Source organism: Pleurodeles waltl, chromosome 6 (genome assembly GCF_031143425.1).
Source record: "Pleurodeles waltl isolate 20211129_DDA chromosome 6, aPleWal1.hap1.20221129, whole genome shotgun sequence".
Lineage (NCBI taxonomy): Eukaryota > Metazoa > Chordata > Amphibia > Caudata > Salamandridae > Pleurodeles > Pleurodeles waltl.
Window position 1 is genome coordinate 1,381,845,467 of NC_090445.1, and position 24,888 is coordinate 1,381,870,354.

The following is a 24,888-nucleotide window of genomic DNA, read 5'->3' on the forward strand; positions in this document are numbered from 1 at the left end:
GGTACTATTAGCTAAAAGAGCAGCTTGACAGTATGTTTGACAATGAGGTAGAGGAAGTCCTAGATGAGATTTAACTAGTTGTAGTTCGGTTATTTTAGTATGGGCTGCATGTTCATGCATATATATATTTATATAAAAATAATTGTTCGAGTTCTTTAAGGTAAGACCTGTTTATTGTGATGGGAAGTGTAGTCAATAGAAACTGCAGTGGCAGACGAATCAACATTTTTTATCAAGGTCACCCCGCCTATTAAGCATAGAGGAAGAGAACTCCGTCTGTCTAAAAGCATTTTGATCTTTGGGAAAGTTGCTTTGTAGTTTAAATCAAACAATTGAGAATAATTATTTGTTACGTAGGCACTGAAATACCTAATGAGGCGTTGAGGTGAATATTTGCTCTGGAGATCTCGAAGGAGATCAGTGGAGGATTAACTGAACAGTAGGATCTCTGTTTATTTTGAATGACTTTGTACCTCCTTACCCCTGTGAATTCCGTATTTTACGTTCATAATGTTCTGAATATTCACTATCTGAGGTTTTAAGTGCAATATAATGTCATTGGCAAAGAGCTTGATTTTATACATCCCAGTTAATTGTGAGATTATTGTTGAATCATTGGGAATTATGACTGGTAGTGGTTCAATGAAGATAATGAAGAGTACGTAAGCAGCCCTGGCGAGTACCCTGATTAATTTTGACCCCATCTGCATCTTTTGAGTTGACAATCACTTTGGCCACTGCACCTTGCTAGAGATCCCATAGCATTGTTAAAAATTGTTTGGGAAAGCCACATTTCCTAAGAATAAAAAATAGTGTATCCCAGTTGACCAAATCGATTGCTTTTTCACCGTTCATCATTAAGATTGCAGCCTTGTCCCTGTTACAAGAAAAGTAATCAATTGCTTGAATTAAAAACTAGTGTTCACAAATATTTGTATGCCTGGTAAAACGCTGCACTGATCCTTACATATAAAACCATTGGCTAGTGGAATAATGCATAAAGCTGAAATGTTCATAAATAGTTTATAATCCGAATTCAAGAGACTGATTGGTATGTAGGAATTAACATTAGCGGCACTGTTTCCTCTTTTGAGGAAGCTAACAATTATTGATTCCTTAAAGGATTTGGAAATAACCTTCCAGGTCCTAAACCGGTGAGGCAAACTAGCAAATAAGGGTAATAATTCCTTGGCAAAAGTCTTATGCATTTCCATGGGGATACTGCCACTCCTGCAGGCTTTTATCATTTGGCATACATTTAAGAGCACACACTGCCTCCACAACCTGTATTTCCTCCAAAACTGCCTCCCTTCGTTCTCTCACCACTTGCAGCAGTATAAGGGTCTGAAAGAACTGCTATCATCTAAATCTTGGGCCATCTTCTGTTTTCTTATAGAATCTGTGATAGTGCTGAGTAAAGACCTTCTGCAATCTTGTTGAATTTGTCACTAAAAGATGGGTGTTTGGGTTTTCAATCGTATCTATAATCTGTTTATTCCTTCTGATCCTAGTGGATCATGCAAGAAATGTGCTGACATACTGGCTTTCCTCGTTGATTTTTTGTTGAAAAGCCTAATGACTATTAATCTCTTCATTTAAGAAGAAATCATGCATCTCCTGTTTCGCTCTTGTGAGTTCCTCTTTTCTCACCTGTGGTTGGCATTTATGGTACTATCCAGTGCCGCTTGCAGCAAGCAGACTTGAGCATTATATTCTTTGTTTTTATGGGCCTGGTAGGTTAAGACATGGCACCGAAAGGCAGACTTGAAGGCCTCCCATACCATTACATAATTAGCAGTGCCTCGGTTATTCTCGAGGTCCTTACTAATCAAAGATCAGATATTTTCCAGCCAGACGGAATCTGAAAGCAGAGCAAGATTAAATTGCCATCTGGGTCTTTCTTTTGGCTGGGCATTTATCTGAGATTGGATTAAATCTTTTGAGTGATCGGAAAACGCATTTGCCCAGATGCTAGTTGCTTGGCACTGAATCAACTGTGTGATGAGAAAAAAATCTATTCAAGCAGCCAAGTTGAATTGTTGTGAAGAGCAAGTATATTGCTTAAGTTGAGGAGCTCCACACGCCATGGGTCTATCAAAAAGAAATCACGCTTTGATGCAGTAAGGACTTTAAGCATTCAAGGCTTTATTGTCGAGACCAATGTCTTGAATAAAGTTAAAATCTCCCCCGTTCCCCCCCAAAAAAATCATTGGCCCGTCATCCACCATTGCTTGATTATGTAATTGTACTAATGGCGTTATTTCATCAATGATAGGTCCGTAATAATTTATCAAGATTAACAGATTGTCTTTAACAGGCACCTTAATCCATAGCCATCGCCCTTTATCGTCCCTAATTACATTCCGTATTTGCCAGTCTATTGTATTGGCCAAGAAAATTGCTACCCTCTCATGGCAGCCCCTGCCACAGCATAAAGCAAATTATAGTATCTCTAAGGAAAAAAGGACTTAGTAAAATTGTCTTTAAGGTGAGTCTCATGAAGAAAAATCGCTTCTGGCCTAAATGTTGACAACCAGCTCAACATGGCGCGTTTTTTATGCTTATTTAATAGCCTGTTAGCGTTACATAAATAATCATAACTTTTTTTGCCATGTCATGTAGCAGTGCTCCAGCTGTTTTTGCTTAACTGCCGCCGCCATTCTTAGGTCAAGCGTATAGGCACTCTGACGTATTGTATTCTGTTTGTAGGCTTTTAACAACTCCCAACCCACGCTCATCACTATCACTCGGCCATGGGCTTGCCTTTCAAAAATCCTTTGTTATCATTGGTAAATGCTTTACGTTTGTCCCTCCTTGGGGCAGTTTTGCTACCATCTTGGCCATCGACCCTGTTACATGGATAATTGCACTTTCCCAGATACATTTGACTGTGAGCAAACTTCTTTTTCCTTTTGTGTGTCTCCTTTGAGCTCATGGCGGTCGTGGTGCTTCCAGTCAGCTCACTTATGTCAACCGTTTTACTTTTCATTTTCAATTTATGTGGCAAGAAAAGTCCAGTTAGGAATTTATAACGCTAATAGCTATAACTCGAGCAAATGCGAGACCCATGCATTGCAAATGCTTGTTTACACCTATTGTTGCCACCTAAGCAGATATATCTTGACTGAACCTTAAAAAAGAAAAATACCTTGGTTATGCAACTGCTTGTTTTTACTGCTTGTGACCCACCCTGTCCCCAAGCCCCCACCCAATCTGAAAGGGAGGTATCCCACCGTCCTTCCCATCAACCCAACCTGGTTATTAATGTGCCCTGTTATTGCACCTAACTACGCTCCCAGTGAGCCCCCTGTCCCCAGCGGATGAATGGTGGGATGCCTTAGTCTTGCTAAAAGAACACTCCCAGGGGAGAAACAGAGGTCACCTGGCTACTTAGGCCCATTGACCAGGAAGCACTTAATTTTTTCAAATGAATCTGCACATCCAGGGAGTGAATGACATGCCCTCAACCTGCTCTCAACAGACGGCTTGCACCCTAACGAGCCAAGTTCACCCTGATCCATGTCATCTAAATTTGTAAAAAAGAAAGAGTCTTGGTGCCTAAGTGCAAGTAGTTTTCACACAAAATAACAGAGTGACAAAGTAGAAGAAAGAAAGTACTGAGTGTAAGGTATCCATGCAGACAGAGACTAGATTCTCAAATATCAACAAAAGCATGGTTTAGCAGCATGATATAGCGATATGACGACACACAAAAAGTGCTAATTGCAGAGTGCTAACTGTTGGGTGCAGAAAAACTTCATGTCAGTATGAAAATACAAAATATTGCAATCCTTAAACTACTAGTTGAGGACGTAGCCTATTAAACCTTCACTTTGTCCGGGGCCTGCATAGCTTTTTAATTTAGAACTTTTAGGGTAACACATAAATAAAATTGCCCCTTAAGCAACATTTTCTGTTTTGATTGCTGGACTATAGAAGCTTGTGCGCTAGCTATTTTAAATTGACCAATCAGACCTAAGAAGTCTCTACCTTGGTGAGCTGCTACCACAGACATGTCTGAGAAGACCTGGATCTGTGTTTTAGTAGGCAACAGGACGCACTTCTTTTGGATAGCTTTGGTAAGAATACCTTCCTTGGTACTATAATCTGCAGAGCTGACAATATTCCTTCCGGGGCAGTTTGCATTGGATGTGTGTTGAGGGGGATGATCAGATCTGCAGGGGCGTTCTTGAGGATGTGTGTTTTAATCGATGTTTCCATTAACTCGAGAGGACTCTTGTGGCCCCTAATATTTTCTGATCCATGCAGGATCCCCACAAAACACAAGTTCGACCTTCTTACGTAATTTTCCATTTTGTTTTGAGGCCTGTAGCTTTTTTTGGATCATGTCAGTTTCTTTGTCCCAAACAAGGGTGCGATCCTCGGGATCAGATATCCTTTGCTCAACTTTTTATTTGCCCCTGTCCTATTGTATTATCTCATTTATTTTGTGTAATCTCTGGTGGAACACTGCAATTTCTTGAGCCTGTGACACCTTAGGGTCTCTGATTTTTACCAGAATGATTTGTGAGAGGCATTAGGACTGGGTGCTGCAGGGTGATTTGCATCAATTGAACAGGGGCCCTGCATAGGCAACATAGTTGAGACAGAGCACATATCAATTTCTTTCCCAATCTGAGGTGGTGAGTACATACTTTTCACATGAGGCTGTGGCTGCACATAAGCTGATTTTAATAAAGGCGTAGGCAGAGATGAATCTTGGTCTTCTACTGTTTTGGTTTGAAGACCTGGACAGGGCCCGAGTGAGGCTTTGCACTTCTTCACCTAAATCTGCTACTGTGGGTTGAGGAGTTTATTTATCAGACTCATTGCCAGCAACAGGATCTGTGCATGCGTTCCGAATTTTGACAAACAGCTGGTTATCCTTGCACCCCTTGTCCGTGCCATTCACGCTTTCTGCTGCCAACGATTATCTCTTGTGCTCGCCTCCAATCCCAAATCCCTTCCCCCCGTTTCATCTAACCAAGTGCGACTGCCCACCGTTATGTCACCAGAGCTGGAGCTTGAACTGTGCGGACCTGGTCCAGGTGATATTTCCTCACCCTAGCCTGAGCAAAAAATGGCATTCATGGATGGTTCTACATTGTTGCTTTGCATATTTTATGAAGCCAAGGAATCGCCAAAGTCCGAAGTAGCCAGAGTCACCGGGGTTGCCATCTTCATGCTGTGACCACACGAGTTGTCTCTGTGCAATGACCTCTATTCTCCGCAGCGTGCAGTGCTTTGCTTTTTGAGCAAGAGAGTTTGTACCCGTAGCTAGGGTTCCTGCTTCTCTGGAGTGCAATTGCTGCATAATTGCCCTTCCTGGCTATACTCCATCACAGAGGCATAGGAGCACTAAAGTCTAATCCAAGGTGCAGTCGCAGTAGTATTGCAGCTGCCTCAAGCATCTTGTAGGGCATGGGGGGGGGAGGCTGAACTAGGGACCTTCAACTGGGCAGTGAACAGGCATGCTGCTCTGGCTTCTCGAGACAGAATGCCTCACTTACCTCAGCTAGGCGCCTGGCGGTTGTCCATCACTTGTCTTTAATACAGCATTGGTGCCGCTGTCCAGTCTAACCTTTAGCTGCCGCCTTAGCTGGAAAAGCCGACTCGCTCTGATGCGCAATGTAAGATAAAGGCTCCCGGAGCATCAGTATTTGAAAGTGCGTTTCAAAATGTGAGCCGTTTCGTGTTCAGAACACCTCGCTACTGTGACATCCACCCCCTCTCTATACCCCAGAAGCAAAAACTTCAGAGTCATCTAAGGAGCCGGGAGGTCCGAGCCTGTGGGCCCCAAGTTGTGTGACTTTCATGGAACCCATGTACTTTTCCCACTCAGGATGCCTTCCAAACTTAAAACTTGAAAAATCATGTACCTGCCTGGGTATCTAGGTTATGTAGACACTGGTTCTCTTGTATGCTTAGAAACACTGGTAATTGGTCTTCTCCGGCCCCCTCTGATTTTTATGTGATAATGTGAGCCAGAGAGTTCGATCATACTGTCCGAATTCTGGTACCCCCTCCACTACTTTCTCCTAATGGACATGAGAATTGCTGCAAGACCTGAGAAATGAAGTGTGATTTGTACTTTAAAAATGTAAAATTAAATGCATTCTTTGTAAACTATTCCACGGATGCTGAAAACTTGGCTTTTTAATGGAGTCCTCTTCTTGATGGAAATTGAAGTAGGGATCATGATGCAACAATATTGTTCAATTTTATGCCACATCAAATGTTTTAATTTTTAGTGCTTTGCTGTGAATAACACTGTTTTTTTTTTTTAGATTGCGTCATCTTCTTTGCTTTAATTGGCATCTAGCTCAAATGCCCGGTTGTGTTTGAGCTTGGAGTGTGCAGTGTTTTGAACAAATGCAGCAAAATTGGGTTTGTTAAGAGATGCCTTAAGGTGCCTTTGAGAAAAAATAATTCAGATGCCGGTAGTCTCCTCGATAGGTGCTTATCTTAGGCCATCTGTCTATTGTGAATGCTAAAGGCTCATGAATTGTTTAGTTTACCGACAAAAATTGGTGGAGTTCTTATTACTTACATTTCACCCATCAACAGCCTCTCCCTATCCAGTAGGGCAAATCATTTTTTCATCACATTTTCCTTCCACAAATAGGGATCATCGACCAAGGCCCTACAATGGTATGGAGTGAAAAAGTCATACCTGTCCTTAGACACATATCTACCATGTCTTATGGACATAAAACCCAGGACAAAAATCAAAGTGAATATCCACCTTATGCAAATTGCTCATATTGTTGTGTAGCCTCTCTATTTTTCAATATCGGGGTTTTCCATATTGTGACAATTAGTGATATGTCTCTAAACAGTGTTGATATACAAGAAAAGTTTGGTTTCAACGAGGTGTCTTAGATACCTTTGGGGAGTGAGCTTCTCATGGCTATTGTATTGTATTTATTCACCCTACTATGGAAGTACTCATTGAGACCCATACTTAGTTAATACACTTTGACCGGTATTTAGAATACAGTTAATCCTTGTTTTCTGTGTAAACCAATTGCTACCAACTTGCATTGTGTAAACATGGTGGATATACTTGGCACTCAGGTTTAGATACATGGGACATGAATACATGGATAAGAAAGGGTTTGTGATAGAAACATATAACCACAGCTTCCTCGTCTTCTGAATTCACCCAGGCGCCAGACTGGATCAAGAAACATTTGTAGCTGTTCTGTTACATGTTGACAGCTGGCAGTGTTCAGCTCCCCATCATATCTGTACTGCTCCAGATGTGACGTCAAGACTCCCTATATATATGTGTCACCTCAGCATGCTGATGTGCGTTCTTTTCTTTATGCGCCTGCCAGCGTTGATCCAGAGCTTCTCAAATCCTGTCACTTCTGGCAAAGATTTTCCCTCAATATTGACCAGTGTACTGGCAATATCACCCCCAAAGTCTACTTAGTTCATGTACTGCAAGGCTATCCAGAACTGCAAAGTGAGAGTGGTGTTGGCAGCAACCCAGAAACATCATCATCCAAGGGCTGGGTAGATCTCACATTGTCTGCCTGAGTGACCCTCAGGACACACTACCTCACCAGCAAGTGCTTCCATGGTAAGGCCAGTGTCAAAATGAACTACTAAACCCCTAGATGTTCCCACCTCTTTGCGGGCAAACATTGGGCCTGATTACGACTTTGGCGGAGGGGTTAATCCATCCCAAATGTGACGGATATCCCACCCACCGTATTACGAGTTCTATAGGATATAATAGACTCGTAATACGGTGGGTGGTATATCCGTCACATTTGGGACAGATTAATCCCCTCCTCCAAAGTTGTAATCAGGCCCTTGATCTCTATGTTTCTTAAATACTCTGCAAATCCAGTGTGCATTCTTTATTCAAGCTTATAGATCCAATCTGCTTATGCACCGTAGCAAGGGAATCCACCTGGGCTTATGTAAAACGAAATAAAATATGTGCCTCTTCTGTTCACTAGTCCTGAAAATTTACCTTAATGAAAATCCAGTGTTTAGTTTGCATTTCAGTCGTAAGTAACTTGGTAACTAGAACAGAGTACAAAAAAAAAAAAAGGAGTAAGGTAGTGTATCTGGAAGATGTCTATTGTAAAGTGAGGTAGGATAGAAGCAGATATGCCAGAAGGATGGAAGTACAGTTCATTTCTGAAGGGCTTACTTGATTGTATTGCCTACATGTGTGCACAACCACACAGTATTTTACGATTTTGCCTGATTTAATAAGGTGATTCACTTGATATTAGCATACGTAACTCTATCAGATTTAGGCACTTGAAAGACGAGGGTCTATTATTGAGCCGGGAAGTATACTGTTATGTGAGGAATCCTGTAACTTTATTTGTGTTAAAAAGATAATATATATCTAGTATTTCTGTGCTCTTTATTTGCATTTTAATTTTTGCTGTATTTGCTTGTAGAACACTTAAGCCCGGAGGAGTATGGATTTGAGTTGCTGGGGCGGTACCATGACAATTTGGCTGAAATCATTACAGATCCCCATGTAATACTAAGCGGGCTCACTGAAGCAGTTAATCTAACTCCCAGAGAGCGAGAGGTGAGAAATAGTTTAAAATCCTGCCTGTACTTTTTTTTTTAATCCATATTTTTATTGGTGTTAACATTGAAGATACATATTACAATCTTGTACATAGTCATGCAAAAGTATCACCTGTACCCATTGTCTGTTCTAGTTATGACATAATGTAAACGTAAGTCATACATGTGGAACTCTGGAATCACGTCATGAAAAGCTATGTAGCAGCATAAAAGTTTTTCTATGTCCCGCATGTCTTCTGGCTTAACAATGCTCATAGACTAGGTTTACCGGCAGCCAATATGGATCAAACTGTACAACAAACTAGTAACATAATAATAATTCCTGAGGGTCATCCATTATCATTATCGTGTGTTTTCCATTTAATCATTTTCAGAGGGCTTAATCTGATTGTCACCTATCTGTGCCATTGTAGTGGAGCATGTGGGGGGTCCTGTCAAAGGGGGAGGTCGTGCCCCCTGCCTATACTTAGCGCCTGCTTTATCCATGAAGTCCTTTATAATATCAGAAACCCAAACATGGGTCTCTGGACTTGCAGGTCTCAATTGCCATTATTGCCTACAAGGGGCCATCTAGTTCTTTTGTGATAGGAGCCGCTGCACTCATGTCCGTCCCAGTGTCTTCACCCGGGTGTTCCCAGGTGTCCAATATGTCTGACCAAAACACCCCCAGCGATCCTCTCCATATCCCTCATTTATCATCCTAAAGCAGTGCCCGTTCCTCCGTCCTAGCCCATACTGTCCTTTCTTGTTTCCAGTCTGCCACTGTCAAACCCAACCTAGATTTCCCTTGTTTCGATATATGCATCATTTGGCTACTATCTTGGCCAGGTCCACTAACCTATTTGCCTACCTTTTTAGTTCAAGGCCTATGATATAATCCCATCAAGCAGCTCTCCGGTACGCATTGAAGTTTACGCTTGAGTACCTCATTTAATACGACAATATGTTTCCTAGAAGATATGAATTACAGGACAGCTCCATGTCATATGACCATAATCAGCCTCCAGGGATGGACGTCTTGGGCACTGTTTAGGGTCCCCCATATATGGCTTGTAGTCTGTGTGGTGTTAAATATGTCATGTGCAAATAGTTGAATGGGGTATATCTCAGTCTTGTTTTCCTAGAAACCCTACAGGTATATACCAACATATTACGCCGTTCTGGGTCCAAGATATCATTCCCCAACAGTGTCTCCAACCTCTCTTTGGTCTTTATTAGGGACTTTTGGACGGTATGCAGTAGTGCCTGATATATCCACTTTACCTAATGTCCAGCCTTTCCCAGGGTCAATAAGCTTTGTAATGCTATGTGTGTTTCCGGTTCTTGGTTAGTGCTCAGCCATAAATCCTTAAAGGAATGCATTAGAGCTTAATATGTTAGAAATTCGCCCGGGGGTAAATCGCGCTGTTCTACTAGGTGTGCTAAGGGGTATAAGTGCCCCCTCTGTTGAAAGCAATCTCCCACCGTCGTTAGACCCACCTCTGTCCATGTTGCAAGCTGCCTATGGGTGAAAATGTTTAATGGGTCTCCGCGTGGGAGTCCCAGCAAAGTCAGTGCCGTTCCATCTACCAAAGCACCTGTTCCAGCACCATAAAGCTGCCTCCAACAGAATCCGCGGCCAGGGATTTGCTACCTTTTTGTTAAGTCATTTTGCCAGGAGGGGCCACTGATTACTCAACCCCACTGAATGCCCCAGCAAATCTAGGTTATCACCATCCAGCTACCCCGTTACCTACTGCAGCTGTGCGGCCCCATAAGACAACTCAGAGTCTGGTACACCCAGCCCTTCTTCATCCATGTTGTTGCAGAGGATCTTCAGTGAGACTCTGTTCTGACTACCATCCCAGATCAAGTTATGTAGTAGTGAGTCTAGTTGTTTGAACCATGGGGACTGTATTTTAACCGGCAAATTTACAAAATAATACAGTAGACTGGGTAGCTTTATCATTTTGGCTAAGGAGATCCTTGCTATTATCTGCAGCTTCAGGGACCTCCAGCAGTGTACACAGATCTAAGCGATTTAAGAGTGGCACTAAGTTAGCCTCTTGCAGGTCCATCAGTGAGTGGAATATACTCATACCCAGGTATTTAAAGGAGACAGGGGCCCAGACTAGTTTGTGCAGCATAATATGTGGCCAAAGCTGTCTGCTATTTAAGGGAATTAGTACGTTTTGGTGCTATTGACATGTAGATCAGAATAGGTGACAAAGTTCCCCAACAAAGACATTGCGTTCTCCACCCCTTGAAAGCTGTCTTTCAGATAAAGGAGCAAGTCAATGGTATAAAGGGACATGATATGCACTTTACAATCCAATATGATACCCTGCTCTGCCCCTCTTTGGCGGAATATTCTCACCAACAGCTCAATAGTGAGGGCAAACAGGAGGTGCAACAAGAGGTGCCCCTACCTGGTACCTCTGTGGATTTTGTATTGAGCTGAAACCATACTACCTGTCCACACCCTGGCCTTGTGGGATGCGTAGATAAACTTGAGATGCCTCACCCATCCCTCACCCAGCCCCATTTGGAGCATCACAGCGAATAAGAAGTTCCATCGTATAGAGTCAAGTGCTTTTTCAAAATCGATAGACATTAGTATCCAATTCGGGTGAAGGTCTACCTCTCGATGATACATTCAATGACATAATCAGCTTACTAAATTTATTAAATTAAAGGAGGTTCTTCTTGTCGGAATACACTCATTCTGGTCTGGGTGTATTACTAAAGTTTGCAGATGTGGCACCAATCTCATGGCCAGCAACTTAACTCAATTATTTTGAATTCCAGGTTGAGCATGGAGAGGGGTGAAACGCCGAATCTGGAAACCTGTGATCCACCAACTTTGGAAGCGCTATCACCAGTGCGTTTCTAGTAGTCTCCGTCAGCTGTCCTAATTTAAGGGATTCTGCATAAAGTATCTCTAGCTTGGGAGCCAGTGTGGCAGAAAAGGCTGTATAAAATTCTGCTGGCAGCCCATCTGGGCTGGGGACTTTTCCCATTAGCCATCTCTTTGATAGCTACAGAATCTCCTGTGCTGTCACTGGTCTGCCTAGAACATTCTGTATGTCAGGGTCTACCGTTCCTAAAGGTATGGGGCTCAGGTAGTCAGTCACTGCTGTCTCAGCAAGATCTCCAGGGTGGCTATAGAGTTTTTCGTAGTACGTTTGGAAAATATTGTTGACGTCCCTTGGGAAATACACAAAGAGTCTATCATCACTCAACAGTTGCGTAATAGGTTTCCCCCTAGTCAGAGAAGTAACTAACCATGCTAGCAGTCTCCCTGGCTTCCTCATCATGTGCCCTAGCTATATAGTTTTTATAATCTAAGCAACAAAGGCGATCCAATGATTTAAAGTAGTCTTCTCTAGTTTCTTTATTGAGTTCTCCTACTCCTACTTCTAGCCATATCCGGTTATCCAATTTGTGCAATCTTTCCTCCAGCCCCTTGAGTTTCCCTTCTAGTACTTTCTAGGCCCCTGTCTTCGGACCTATGCAGTGACCCCGGATTACAACCTTGAGGGCTTCCCATTCAATTATCTGTTAGTGGCCGATCCCTGATTGTGGTAAAAAAAAGTCTGCTAGAGCCTTATGTAAAGACTCTTTAAAGGGGATGTCCTCGAGTACTAGGGGATTAAGATACCAAAGGGGTATCACTGGCCTTTCCGGCAAGGGCCAAACTTTCAGTCACAGAGGGCTATGGTCCAGCAAGGTGCGTCCCAGAAATTTGGTGTTTAGTGCAGTGTGGCCAAATGTGGATCGGCATAGGAACATGTCTAGTCGTCTCCTAAGAGTAACCTTCCAGCTCCCATGGTAGCCAAGGGGTTGTTAGATAACTCCCTCAAAAACATCACTTGGTCTTGATTTGGGTGCTTAAATAGATTATAAGATTATCTCCTTACCCAGAAGTCTACCTTTACACAGGACATAACGTCCCTCCTTGTCTATCAGTGTATGCATATGTTCAAATGGGACTCCTGCCCCTATCCATATGAGCACTACCCGTGAGTAGGCCAAGTAGGAAGTTGCATAAATGTGAGTTCTATTTCACCATGAATTAAATGGGTTTCTTGCAACAGGACTATTTGCACCTCTCAATGTGGTAAGTATCTATGCATATTATATCACTTAGTGGCCGACCCCGTCCCTCTAATATTCCAAGTTATAAAGGAAAATGTGGGCTTTGGTTCATCCATTCGAGCTAAAGGCATATGCGTGTTGAATATTCGTTGACAGACCCCTCCTGCCTTCCACAGCCCTCTCAAATATCAATGACCCTTAGGACCAATAAAAACAGTTCCCAATAAAAACTTCCTCACTCAGAGGCAGTCCAGGAACAGCTGGCCATCCAAAACTAGAAGACAAAAATATTATTATTAGACCACCACTCCTAGTTCACTGGAATAGGCAATCTTCCTGAGGGGATCAGATAAAAGATTTCAGTTCAGAGTTCCGCTCCGGCCCTATATGTAACAAACCCAGTTCTTGTCTGATCTCACATAATCCATGTTACCAATGGTGAACCCCTACATAGATTGTGTCGGCACAACATCAGGTGCCGTCCCCCACCATTCATGGATACAGCAGTGGCAATAACCGAATTTCTCTGGGAGAGTCACTCAAGTGACTCTAATGTCACATCATTTCATCTCTCATCTGCGGAGTCACAGCAGGCAATTTCTCATCCAACAAGTGTGAGTACTCTGAGCCACACATTTTCGAGCCAGGCTCCCACGAACTGTCCGCCTTGCTGTCTGTTTGGTGTGTTGATGCCATTTCTGCCATAGCCATCAGCACTGCCTCCCTTTCCTGTTCTGTCTGAGAGGGAGAGTTTTTTTTCAGGAAGGATTCCTCTGGTCTGCCCTCAGTTTTTCTCCTGAGTCTCCATCTAGATTCCCTAGATTTGGATTTGGGCAGTAGGCGTTGTGCTCCCATTCCGTGAGCATCAAGCCAAGTTCAGGCTTCTTCAGTTGTGTTGGTGTAGTGGGTGGTTATATCCTGAATGATCCGTAGTTTTTCCAGGAACATCAGCGACTATTGCAATCCTTCTTCACAGAGCCCCTTCTTCATTGTTTGATAAGGCGCTCCTTGAGCCTGCGCTCTTGCATTGTAATCTGGAAACACCAATACCTTTCCATTCCCCAGTACATAAGGACCATTGTTATGTGCCTTGTGGAGTATGGCATCCCTGTCTTTAAAAATGCAGCATTCGCGTCCCCACTGGGCAAGAAGGACGACCCGGGGCCAGTGACTGTATTGGCACCCTGTGAGCCCTCTCTAATGTGAAGAAAGGAATGAGGCAATCCGGTGCTCCTCTGTTTAGGTCCAGTGTTCCAGAAATGCAACCATGTCAGTGCCCTACGATCCCTCTGGCAGTCCTATCAGGCTTATATAGTTGCGACATTTGCGGTCTTCTGCATCCTCTGCCCTTTGTTATAGTACTTTCACTCTCTCAGCGAGGTCACTTATGTTACGAGTCAGCGCGGCCTGGTCCGGTTTAATCTCACCCACTGTGGTTTCCACAGTTTTAACCCCCTCCTCCAGTTTATGGTGTTTCGCCCGTAGCAGTCCCAGGCCCACAGATAATGCACTGATGTCTTGTAGCATCTGTTTGGTGTCTGCTATGGCAGCCAGTACTTCATCTAGGTGCATGTGTATGGAGGTTTCAATAGTGCCCTGGTTTCCCACCACCTGCTGCACTAGGGAAGTCTCATCTGTGTCCTGGGTAGCTGTGCTTGTTTTATTCTGCGCTTTGCTCATGATGTCCCCCTTAAGGTGTCCTCTCCACAGAACTCCGGGCCGGTCCCTGTGATGGAGAGTTGGAGGTTTATCTAGAAGTTGGGGGTGAGGAAGGGATTGCAATCCAAAACTCGGTTTCCACGTGACGTCTAAAATATCTGGTCACCCCCAACAGCCACAAATGGGGGGCCCCTGCAGCCAGCAACTCCCCCCCCCGCCCCCCCCCCCCCCAAAGCCAAAGAGAGATCAGAATGCTCCACCAGCCAGCCAGCGACAGAACAGCACCCCACAGGAGCACAGACCCCATACACGCTGTTCCCAATAAAGTGTCTGCTGGAGGTCGCGAGTTAAACTTAGGCCCCACGTCAGTCCAACTCCCTAGTCATTTCAGCAGCTGAGATCTGATCCCTCTTCCTTACCGGCCAGCCGGTAATTACCACCAGCAGGAGATTGTCTAGTGGCGTGGGGTCTGCTTCCATCTCTAGTGCAGGTCAGATAGTTCCATTAAGTGTAGGAGGCTCCGCTTTCCAGCCACTAGACGCTAGGGCCCAGGTCACCCATCTGTCTCCGTGCCTGTGCGAGACGCTACTGCTCTCCGCAAGCCGCTTTGCTGATACCACTCTTGGGCGGGTGGTTCCCATGGCACCTTCCACCCAATCCCCACCACTCCAGAGCTAGTGATGCTGCCATGGGGCATCATTCATTAAGTGCCGCCCCCACCATTTCGTGGGCTGGGCTCCATTACTTCACTCGACCTTTGCGCTCCCGGCCGTCTGCAGCCCAGAGATAACGGTTTTCAGGTGCCACAGGATACCCTCAGGGTAAAAGGCTGCTCGGGGTTGCCTCCTAATCGTGCCTCAATATCACTCGTTCAGGATTATTGGACAGGCTGGAGCAGAGCTCTCTGCTCATACATCCGCCATTGCTGGCTTCCAGGCCACACACTCCTCCTGCCTGTACTGTTAATATTAATAAAATAACATATTAGTTTTTTATATAAATGTGTATTTTCATGTTTGTCCTCAAATACCCATATGTAGTTTGTTTATGTTAATGTTACTGAGCCATAATTGAAAATAATTCATTTCATTCCTGTAAGGCACTCTTTTTAACATCAATAACCATGAAAACACAAATTTCACATCTACTATGTGATTGACTTACATGTAGGGTAAGCATACTTCAAGCTACAATGCCATGTATAACTCCGGTTTAATATTTTGGATTCTTGTAGTGTTTATGCAATATTTTACTCAGTTCCTAAAAACTGTCTTTGTTTCAAGGTTTATGCACTTCTAGTCTATTACTATAGGTCTTGGAATATTTTTGAATATTTGTCTTTTATGGATAAATACTGTATATCTACCAAGGTGGAATTTAGTATTGCACACATATTAATATATTTGAATGTTTATCAAATGGAAAATAGTGTGATAATTGTGTACAGTAAATGCACATTTACAAATGGTGCCAACAAACATAAGCAAAGCTCATCATAGGTAATGTGTAATTTATTTATTTATAGTATGTAACTCAGTGCATTGAGAGTTTGTTGTGATGTATGCAATTTCATTGATAATCTCCACCGTAAAATAATCCCACTTAGTTCCTTTTAAAGTTGACTTTCCTGTTTGTGTTGCTACTGTAAACAAATTTTCCCTATTCGCTTGTTATCTCATTCTTTCTGTATCAGTGGGGGTATGTTTCTGTTCACTGTGACAGCCTATGATGTTTTTTGAAAGGTCCCAAAAAAATCTCTTCTGGTGATGGGTTTCCTTGTCTTTGGTGGTCGTCTTTCTGTTTTTAACCTGTTTTTGTTGTAATAGTTGCACCAGTTAACTCAGTGCCAGCAATGTGTTTCGTGAACATGCATATATTAGAAATAAATAGATAAATTTGTGTCTGTAGGAATGTAACACTTGCTCAGTTATCTTCCAATCAGTATGGTTCTCTAATCTCTCCTTACTAGTTTTAGAGATCTCTCCACTGCTTTATCTCACGCCTCTGGATCCCTGAGACAGTTTTTAAACTCAGATGTAACCTGGACTAACCGTTTAATAGCAATACATTATTTAGCTAATGTTGTGAGTGTCCAGTCTTTATTTCCCATTTTATTTTTAAGCGGGTAGTGGGAAGTTGCCCAGCAAGCAGGCTTGGAGATATGGAGACCAGTGTTTATAGCTAGTTTATCTATGACAGCTTCCCAGACTTCTGTGATCCTGGGTCAGTCCCACACCATGTTTAATAATATGGCCATAAAGAATCTAAGTTTGGGACATCCTCCTCTATGCTTATGGCTTATTGTATACATTATGCTTGGTGTATTTAAGATAAGTGGAGGAAGTTGACCTTTAATGTATAAAACCTTTGGTTTCCAGAGGTTCAGTCATCTGCCTGCTTGTCTTAGAACATTGCTGTTTTATCCATCCCCCCTTCCATCCATGGTCACCCTTTGGCCCCTGTCCACCATTGCGAATTAACAGTGGCTCTGAACACAGCTATCTATGTCTACAGAATTATTTTCTCTTCTGCACCTTTTGTAATTGTAGTATTGAGCATATAAGATTCACTTTTGAAGTCAAGAAATGCATTCCCTTGCCCTTGGTGACTTTTTAGCATTCTGCAACTAAGGAAACTTTATTGTTGACGCCTAGGTCCCTCATATTTGCACCCCCTTCCTTCTATTGTGTTATATTTGTGCCTGAGGTAGATTTTAAAAGTTAAAGAGACCCTATAGTGGTACTGTTTCTGCATGTGGTATGTTTTTCTCTGTCACTTTTAATAGTTGATACATTGTGATCCGGTTTAGTTCCTGTCAGCGCAAGAACCCCCAGCTACAAACTAATGTTTAACACAACAATTACTTTGGTATATATGACAAGCTTCTCTGCAAACTATCTGGTCTTATTTTAAAACTGTATAGAGAGATACCTCCGTGATGGCAATTTACACTTCACCGTCCTCAATTCTGAGTTTTAGTGGCTCAGACTTATCCTGATCCTTTTCCTTTCTATGTTCGACTTGATATTAGCTTGTCCATTACTCTAAACACTGCTACATGCACTACTGCAATAAATACACAGATATGGAATTGGCATATGCACTACTGCAATAAATACACAGATATGGAGTGCTACCATTGTAGTTCTTAACAACTGGTTCATCATAGTGAAGTGAGGCTCAGAATTACACTACTCTATACAAATTCATTCCCACTCTTCCAGAATTTAAATTTGGACTCTGCATACCCCAATTTGTGATCATTATTGCTACATGTTTAAACACTTACGGTTCCTATTGAAGTCTAAGTAGCAGGAGAGTAGTTCTTGGTCTATTTCATAGTTGTACAAAACCAAACAGTAATAATATGCCACAAGTAATTCTTAGAACTGTTCCTGCACTAAATTTCTACATATCTCCCAAGAGCAATGTCACTATTTCTGTTGGGGGCTCTCTAGTACATATATGTCAGTTGTATGACCTGTTATGTGACACCATTACATATCCCATTTCCACCCCTATCAACTGTGTTGGCGGCTTATAATACCAATGCCATCCACTTTTCTAAAACGTAGTTCTCCCAACCAGAGGCCTGTGGTAACTAGCAATACGAAGTGCTAAACTAGAAACCTAATATAACTCTAGCAGTTACAATAGTATACAAGAGAAACATTGGACTTTATCATCCACTTCGCTTCAGAGCTCCTGTTCAAAGAAGGCTCAAAAGGTTCATGATCACCTCTCTCAAAACCTCTGCAGCGGGGGATGTGCAATCCACGAAACAAGTCCACCTCTCCTCCCTCTGTGAAATCCTTCAGAACAACATCAATTAATTTTCCTGGTAACTCAGACCCATACTTGTATTTCAGTTCAGAGAATTAATTCCACTCCCTTGTGCTTGTTATCGGTTTTTAGGATCTGAGCTCAGTATACCATGCTCTAGTTCTTGATCATGCCAGTAACACTCCTTTTCCAGGTAATTCTTTGCACAGTTGTTTGAGTGTCTGACCTATGCCAGTGTTCACCTGTTCCGAAAGTATATGTACTTGCCGCACTGTTTCCTACCTTCTTTTCTTTTCACTAAATCCCAATTTATTAAGAGGTGTTGAGGAAAAGGCATGTACCATTGGGTTCAGGATGAAAAAGCAGCAGCATATATTTATTGCCAATAGACTGTAGATTGTTCTTTGGCAAATCATAGCTGTGTCTTTGCTGGTGTACCACTCATATAATCTGAAAACAGTATTATTTCTGCATTGTCATATCACATCAAACCCATTTCCTGGCTTCCTCGATTATCGCGTTCAACATGCATATGATTACTGCTTGGACTGCTGCCCCAGGTTGGGTGGGAGGAACTGTCACTGTGAGCTCCCTTGATGGAAAATAAAGTAGACATACCTTTGTTTTCATATACTTCAGTATCTAGTCCTAGCTTATAAGCTCTATACCGTGTTCTTCAGCATTCTCAGCACACAAATGCTGTCACAGCTGACCGCCCTTCTTCATCATCAGCTTCCTCTTGAATATTTTTGTCCTTCCTTGCAGCTTTATCATCTCTTTTTTGAGTTGGTCTACTTCACTGTGTGCTAGTGGCAATACATTCTCCATCTTTTTCACTGTATCTAAGACATTAAGTAGGTCTGTGCTAACCAAGTTCAATTAATTTGCCACAGATGTATTACCATCCCATCAATCAGAAAACCCAATTATATTTGTGTGTCCCTGATTGTTTTTTACATATGTTAGGATATTGGGGCATCAGTCTCTGCCTCGGTGGCTGCCTCTGTTAAAGCCTGCAAAAGCAGTGCTGGGGCTCAGTCTGTTTTTGTCACTTTTAATGTATGTATCCATTTTGTTTGTCTGTGCCAACTTTTCCTTTTAATCCCTCAACATGTCTTACAATACTTTGCTCCCCTGCCTTGTGGATAGCTCACCACTCCACTGCTCTGCTCAGAGGGTCTCTCCACACATGGGTTGGACAAAGTGTATGTAAGGGGAGGCAGGGAGATTATATGGTTCAGTGTACACTCTCCCTAACAATTATATTGAAAAAATAAAGTACACTGTTCCAAAAGAAAAGCACATGTCTCCTAGGGACTTCTGAATATAGAAGCAAAAGCTCTCACACATCTGTTCGATGTCATGCATCATCATTGGGCTTGCTCCATGTCAGACCGGCGCTGCAATGTCTGACGGGCCCCTAAAAGGTGCCTGTGCCGTAGATCTTTTATAGTGATCTGTGCCAAAATATGGAGTGAATAGGGATATATTTAAACCTATAGGCAAGCGAGAAAAAGAAAAGAGCTGGAGAGATTTTTTTTTAAATTGGCTCGGCAACCCACTTGAGAAACAAATTTTATTCTGCAAGAACGGGAGCCGGTCAAGAATAAAAAAAACGTGCAGAGTGGAAGGGAAGTAATGAACCCACACTCTTCTAAAATAGTGGAGAAATGTATGGCAGCCGTTTCTAAGTGGCTATGACGCCGTAGCAGAGAAAGGGTTGTAATAGATGTTTGTGAGGCCCACTTTGAGGGCAGCTAGAACATCCATAGAAGGCAAGTTGATCTCTGCTTCAAGATTCCCAATGTGAAAATTATTTAAGATGAAATGTTTTGGGTCATTCCTGGGTAGTTCCCGGTAGATCTGTTTTTTTGTTTTTTGTTGTTGTTTTTTTTTAGCATATTCGCATGTGCAGACCAGTAATCACATGCATACTTGAAGCAGGAAGCTAAATGAAGGCTAATTGCTGTTTTTAACTTCAATTGAAACGAAGAATTGCCTGGGGAGTAGAAGGCCTTAGATTGAGTAGGAGCCTAACACACTTCATATCGATTGTATGGAGAATATTAATCTGTTTCATTGGAAGTATGAGTGTAGGATAAAGAAGAATTGGGAGACGCTTAATGTTCAAGGCCAAAAGTGAAGGTGTTGACATGCTTATGAAGCCTTTCGCCCCCTTGGTGACTGTGTGACCTTTTGTTTTTCACTTGATCTAAGTGAGTGGACAAGGTAAGTATGGAGACAGTTCTAGTGACTAGTTACTGTTAGGTCAGAACAATGTCTGTCTGACGTTTTCCTTCGCAGCAACCTGGATACTTCTCCTTTTTCCTAAATGCCAGACTTTTGCTCTTGGAGCTATTAACAGTCAGGCTATTAGACAGATTGAATAGATTCAAGTTTGTTAATTGGGGCTGAAGACCAGAAGGCATTAAGGAGAGGGTTACCATACCCTGCAATACCTGCAATCCAACAAACCACAGCACGACCTCAGGGCGAGATCCAGTTAATGGGCTTGAGGATCATTGGAGCTTCATATTGCTTATTGTTTGTAGGGTCAATGTGCCCAGGGTTTAGGGTAATTTAGGATTTTAAAAGGCATCACAAAAGCAGAAGCCAGGCTTATCCTCCATGCATGCTGCCAGGCCTTATTCTCTCTCTTTATTTTATACATCAGGCAAATCTATAGTTGCCTGTAGATTTTTCTGCCATCCACTAGCTCAAGAGGACTGGCGGGGCTTTAAGTCACTTCATACTAGAAAGATGTTTCAGGTAGACCAGACTGAATGCGGCCCTTAAAGTTACCAAACTGATGTTTGAGAGTGCAGATAAAGCAAAGTATGTACTCTGTTCTTCTACTGTTACCTTCCATTTATTTTCCTGTCTCTTCTCTCTCTACTTTCTGTAATATACCTCTTCCTCTGACTTTAGTTTGAAATAACTAATTTTCTTATGTTTCAACCTTAATAGCAGTAACTCATTTCTGGTATGCCTTTAGATTCTGATATTTCAGGGTGATAGTGCATTAATCAATTTTAGGACTGATTGGAAATAACTTTATGTTGTTTGGCAGACCTCTTGTCATCATAACACACAACACATACAGCACGCAACAATCAAGACCCAACATAAGCTGATGTTTGATGCTGAGCATTCATCTATCTGTCCGATGAGAGAGACGCTGGTGTTGTTTATTTGTCCACTGGAGAAGATAGCAGATATCTGTCAGCCTCACCATTGCCCCATTAGACCATCTTGCTCTTGCTGACACAATCTTCCCCTTTGGATAGGGAGTGAATGAAAGAGTACACTGTGGTTAGTAAGTCCAGTAAGGAGGATCAAGGGTGAGTTGCTGTGACTTGGTGCTTGTTGAGATTCTTCATTACGTTGCTGCGAGTGAGTGGTGTTGAATTGCTGTGAACGAAAGCCATCAGGGAACTGGAGTGAATAGGTGCAATGTGAGACAGTCAATTAATGCATGCATGTGTGAAGGTTATTGGTGAATTAGTGCAAGAAAATGCCTTGGATGAGCTTTTGTGAGTGGATACCTCATGGTACAGTAAGGAAGAGCAAGCGTGTACTGCTTTAAGAATGTGCATGTGACAGGCACCACAGAGCCTGAAATATAGTATATGCTTACCTCTGCTTGTGACAATATGGTTGTTTATTGTGCTAGTTCTAAATGGTCAATTGAAATGCAATACATTTACAGCACATGGTTTCTTTGTTAGTGTGACATATCAAGTGCATTTCTATCTGCCATTGTCAAAGCCACTACTCCTGGCTTGTAGCTGGAAATGCAAGCCACACCTCTTGCCAATGTTTGTTCCTCATGGCTTTTTACTTGGTTTTGCAAATGGTTGTATGTAAATGGTTGTATGCTATTTGAAGGGGAGTTTACAAATTATTAATCCAGTGTGTAATTTTTAAGATCATTGAGGAGATCGTGAAGAAAGATTCCTGTGTGAGTGCTTTTAGCTCCTTGGCCTCAGCAGTATTGAAGGAAAAGATCCTTTCCTCTACGGCATGTTGGCAGTTGGTCTTAGCACTTCAAGGAGGAGGAGTTCCGTTGAATACAATGTTAGAAGACATTCGAAAGGAGCCTGGTGCCGAAATCTTCTTTCAGTCAGGTAACAATGTCCCTTATGTTTAACCCCTTTGACCAGTAAACTTGGAAAGACTGATTTCCATTTTTTCCATTTTATTTAAAATGCCATAATTGTGCTTGTGTTTGTTCATGCCTATGTGTGTGTGTGTCTGTGTGTGTGTGTGTGTGTATATATATATAAATATATATATATATATATATATATATATATTCCAGTCCACTAATCTATTTTCCAATCTGTTTGTTCTATAGAGCCACATCATCCCATGAGGTTTGAGCGGTAAGCAGGTCACAGCAACTCAGCATTCAAATCCATTAGATAGTTGCAATAGTTGCTCTCTCGGAGTGTCAAACATACAAAAGGTGATGAGACGATGCTTGCAGTAAGTCTGACCACTGGCTGTCGCTCTGGGTGGCATTTCAATCCATCGTTTCTTTTGCCCCCCATGCCTCTGCAGATTAGACACAGCTAATTGCAAACCAGTCATGACCATGCTCCCATAGGAACACTCCAGCCCGTAACTGGGAAACCAAGGCCTCACTGAATTTTAACATAAGCAACCCATGACATGTTTTGCCCTGCCTGGGGCTCTTCAGGAGGGTGTAGCTTTGTTCCAGTGGCATATTGAGCAAGGGACCCACGTCTGGGCATACTCTTGACACATAAGGTATTACATCAAACACACAAAAGGTGATGGGAGGATGGTTTATTCACCAAATTGTAGTAGCAACAAGCAAGGCATTTCAGCTCTCATGCAGCCATAATCATGTAGCGGTGTATTCCGCAATCCAACCTAGTAAGTATAATAATGTGAACATAAAAACAGGACTTCAAGTTAGATGGGTTCATCTTAAAGTGACGGAATCTAACCCAGTAGTTATGGCGCCCCAAGTAGTTAAACGAAAACAAAAAGTGGTAAACAAAAAGAGTCAATACAAATAAACATTTTGAATCAACATTATGGCATCAACGTCATATGCATATTTTCATATGTTCAATCTAACCCAAGTGGGTTTTGTAGGAAGCTGGCTTTTATAGTGACCAAAATGAGGTACACTGTGCAGAGAGTCCAGGCAAACCACCATGGTACCATAGAGGCACAAATGACATCCCAAATGCTCTTTTATGGTAGTGTGGGTCAACAGTTAGGCATTTCAGAGGGTAGTGCTAAGCATGTAAGGCACATACGTAGCAGTAGTTGAGACACGTACTCAATAAAGAAATCCAACACCAATTTATAATAGTAACACACACTTTTATATAAATTTAGATGCCAAGATCACCAGAATAAGGTATGTACTTTTTGAGAAAGGAATTTTTAGATTTAAAAAAAAAGGCTTGGTGCACTTTTATGTAGTTGCAATGCTACTGTGTGGGAGAGAAAACGTACATGACAAACGGGTACTTCACAGCAACTTACAGGACAAATCTTCTGGACTTAAGGTGAGTACGAGAGAGGGTCCTATTCCACACCAACAGGTCACTTCGGGCGGCACTGGGGCGGCCGGGTGCAGTGGTGCAGCTCAGCTTTGGGTGCCCTGTGTAAGTCTATGGGGATTGGTCCATGCACAAAGATGCTGCAGAGATTAAATGAGAGTCCAGTATGGGTGAACCACCGAGGGGGTTCAGTTCTTACGATGCTCAATGACGTAGGGACACCAGTGTTCCTGTTCTCCTCGGCCCTGGGCGTCCGGGTGCACAGGTGTTTTGGACCGTCATGTTTACCGATACCGGTGGTGATAGCGGAAGAAGAGGGCCCAAAGAAATAGACTGCAGGCATGGACTGCGGGGTCCAGTCAGCTGAACCAACAAGTGGGCTTAAGTCTCATTAGTCTGGGGGACGTAGAGACATTAGTAGTCCTCTTCCACTGGGTGCAGAGATGCAATGGACCGTCGGGCCTCTGTTACCCGAGGAAGTTGAGGTGAAGGGGAAGTCTGCAGAAAAAGGCTGGTAACGCCATCAGGAAGTCCACACTGGGCAAACTGAAGGTGCACTTCATCTCTCGAGGGCCTGGGAACAACGTTGCTGCTGTTGGCTCACTTCAACTCGGGATAGCCAGCTCTGGTGCAGTGGTGATGCCCGCTGTTGGATTTTTGGGGGTTCCGGTCCTCATTGTTCTTTCTTGGGTTGCCTCCAGATGCAGGGAACCAGCTCCTATGCTCCAAGAGTGTTCTTCTTGGTGATTTCAGAAGCACTGGCAGCTCTCCTGGTTTCTTGGATGCCACAGCGACTAGACAGGTAAGTTGCTCCTCAAGGGTCGGGTGCAGTAGGCAGGCTGGTAGGCTTGGCGCCAAGTCCATCATGCTCCTCGGTTCTCGGGTCAGCAGACTTCTGACAACTCCTTCTTTTGTGTCCAGTGAAGATCTGGTTTCCTGGTATCAGGGGGTCCCCATAAATACTCAATTTAGGGGGCATTAAAAAGAGTGAAGGGTAGTAGCCTATAAGCTACTAACCCATGGGGTCAATGCACCCCCTAGATGACCACTTCCTTTGGGGAGTGGGCATCACCCTGTCCCAGAATTCCTAATTCGACAACACACAAGATGACAGAATTCCTGAGGCTGTCTTCTTTCAGGCTGGTCACCCTAGAGGTGGCCAGCCTGGAAATTCAGCACGCCTCCTGCATAGCAAATTTTCCCACCTGTCCAGGTGCCATGGGTCAGGGGTTTGGCATCTCCCTCTGAGGATGGCCAG

General features: G+C 42.9%; 1 protein-coding gene across 3 annotated transcripts in view; it reads left to right on the plus strand.

The window, feature by feature from the left end:
* The window catches only part of ZBTB40 (zinc finger and BTB domain containing 40), a 295,060-nt gene that overhangs the window by 97,582 nt on the left and 172,590 nt on the right, over nt 1-24,888 (plus strand). For all 3 annotated transcript variants that reach the window (XM_069240709.1, XM_069240706.1, XM_069240708.1), the window contains exons 8-9: nt 8,430-8,566; nt 22,016-22,214. In XM_069240709.1, coding sequence (XP_069096810.1) covers nt 8,430-8,566; nt 22,016-22,214 — 336 coding nt within the window. The remainder of the gene's footprint in view (nt 1-8,429; nt 8,567-22,015; nt 22,215-24,888) is intronic.